The sequence below is a fragment of the Petaurus breviceps genome, unplaced genomic scaffold, assembly GCF_028583685.1.
Source record: "Petaurus breviceps papuanus isolate PSGF00001 unplaced genomic scaffold, PetGlider_PUasm1.0 179, whole genome shotgun sequence".
Taxonomy (NCBI): Eukaryota; Metazoa; Chordata; class Mammalia; order Diprotodontia; family Petauridae; genus Petaurus; species Petaurus breviceps.
This window is the reverse complement of record NW_027185779.1, coordinates 12,658,494-12,660,651: the sequence shown is the minus strand read 5'-3', so window position 1 is coordinate 12,660,651 and position 2,158 is coordinate 12,658,494. Positions and strand designations below refer to the sequence as shown.

Sequence of the window (2,158 nt, the reverse complement as noted above, 5' to 3'; positions counted from 1 at the left end):
AAAGAAAGAAAGAAAGAAAGAAAGAAAGAAAGAAAGAAAGAAAGAAAGAAGGAAGGAAGGAAAGAAAGAAAGAAAGAAAGGTTTAGTTACCATTACTTACTCAATTGTGTTTCTGTCCACTTTTCCGGTCATATTAATGCCATAAAACTGCTGCATGGCAGCTAGAGCTGACTGCATGGTCTCTGCAGAACGTAACACCGACATTCTGGGGTCTGTTGGTGGAAGGTAGCCGTACTTTTGTAACCAAACCTGCAATAACAGATAGAGTCCTTTTAGTTCAAATTTACAAATAAGTCAAAAGTTCTTTAGTTCTGTGACCTCCATGTCTAAAATCAAAGTTATTCATTATACTTTACACTATATGTCATTCAATTATTTAAGATTTGTTCACATTGTCATTTAATTACTTATTTGTTGATTTTAGTATAATAGGATAATAGATTTAAGGCTGGAAAATAATCCCAGAGCCAACTCAATTTACATATGTGGATGCTGAACCCTAAAAAAGGTTAAGTAACTTGTTCAACATCACACACAGGTAGTAAGTGGCCAAACTAGAAATGGGAAAAAAGTCCGCTGCCTCCAAGTGTATCTCTTACTATTGTACCACGCTGGTTCAAAATGATCTTTCTCAATAATTGCTTCAACATTTCAAGTTTTGTCTACTAGTATCTAATACAAAAAAAAGCCTTAGAACAAGAACTTTTTTTTTATTAATGTCACCACTAACCTGTTGCTTGAAAATAAACTCTATAAATATCCTCAGGCCATATTGAAAAAATCATTTTCCTTAACAATAAAATACTGACTTCAATTATGCATCTTAACAGAGATGCTACCTCATTCTAGTGTAGTCAGGGCATGAATGCCAGAAACAACCAGTCTATTTAGTGGTGGTTGAAGATGATCTGAAAGTAAAACACTGATATTCACCCCAGGAGAATGTTTTTTTCAACCACTTACTTGCAGTAGCTCCTGTCCATTCATATGACAGAATCATCCAAATGTCTTACTGATGGATAAAAGCTGCCTGAGTAACTAGGCCCAGTCAGTACTCACTTCAAAAGACTATACTTCAGGGCATAAGTTAGAGGAAGCCTAGAGAGGATTGTACCTGACATCAAACTCTGCACAGGGACTGAACCTAAAAAAAGCAAAATGAGTATAGAAACATAGGTGGGTAGAAAATGAAGAGAAATATGGGAAATATTACCACCTTAGATAAAAAACATTTGTTGGTCCCTAGGATTTTTCCAGGTTCATTTCTTCTTCCAAATCATACATTTGGTTCATAGACTTTTCACTGCCTTTGACCTCCCTTCTCTCTAGAGATCCCAATTCACTGGGAACTCAATAAGCTATCTGTCAACCTGATAAAGCTTTCACACCAAAGGATGTTGCCTCTGACATCTCTGTCACTACAGTGTAGAGTGCTTTCCATCTTGTTTCTGCTTCCTGCTCATCATGTAGAGGATGAACAAGGGCCTATGAAAATTCAGGAAGAATTTTTCCCCACATAACAGCATACAGTTCTCTTAAGAAGACACTTCAAAGAAGTAAAGTTATATACATAATGGAAATAAATAGCAAATGTTACTTTGAGCAAACACCCTCAAAGAAACAAATACTGGAAAGAAATCTGTCACAAAAAAAGATAAAAATCTCTTTTTTTTGCTGTATTTCTCAGAGGGACACTGGAACGTACTAATATAAATGCCTTCTCCTCCCCCTTTGTGTCCTGAAAGTGAAATATAACCTCTGTTCTAATACAATGCACAAAAGAAATAATATACTCTTGTCAATGAGCTGTATTTGCAAAATGCAACCTAGGAAATTCATTTTTCATGCAACAAGACAATGCTAAAATATTTTTTCATCTAATCTGTGATGAATAAAGTAGCAGCAAAGATTGTAAAGATACATTTACCTCTGATTTATTATTGCTTGTGTCCAATTCATATGAAATTTAATATAATTGCCATGTTATTTATCACAAAGTAAATGACAATTTAAAATCATACTGTTCATCATGCATACATATGTATACATATATAAATATGTGTTTATATTTGAATGTATTCATGGATAGATAGATGATAGATAGATAGATAGATAGATAGATAGATAGATAGATAGATAGATAGATAGATAGATAGAT

General features: G+C 34.0%; 1 protein-coding gene and 1 long non-coding RNA gene across 3 annotated transcripts in view; one reads left to right on the top strand and one right to left on the bottom strand.

The window, feature by feature from the left end:
• LOC138160145 (uncharacterized) overlaps nt 1-2,158 on the top strand; it is a 440,030-nt gene that overhangs the window by 51,595 nt on the left and 386,277 nt on the right. The window lies entirely within an intron of this gene.
• Nucleotides 1-2,158, bottom strand: part of MMP16 (matrix metallopeptidase 16) — a 433,355-nt gene that overhangs the window by 227,260 nt on the left and 203,937 nt on the right. For both annotated transcript variants that reach the window (XR_011168087.1, XM_069086690.1), the window contains exon 2: nt 101-249. Coding sequence is in view for 1 of the 2 variants with exons in the window: in XM_069086690.1 (XP_068942791.1) it covers nt 101-249 (149 nt within the window). In the remaining variant the exon portion in view is untranslated. The remainder of the gene's footprint in view (nt 1-100; nt 250-2,158) is intronic.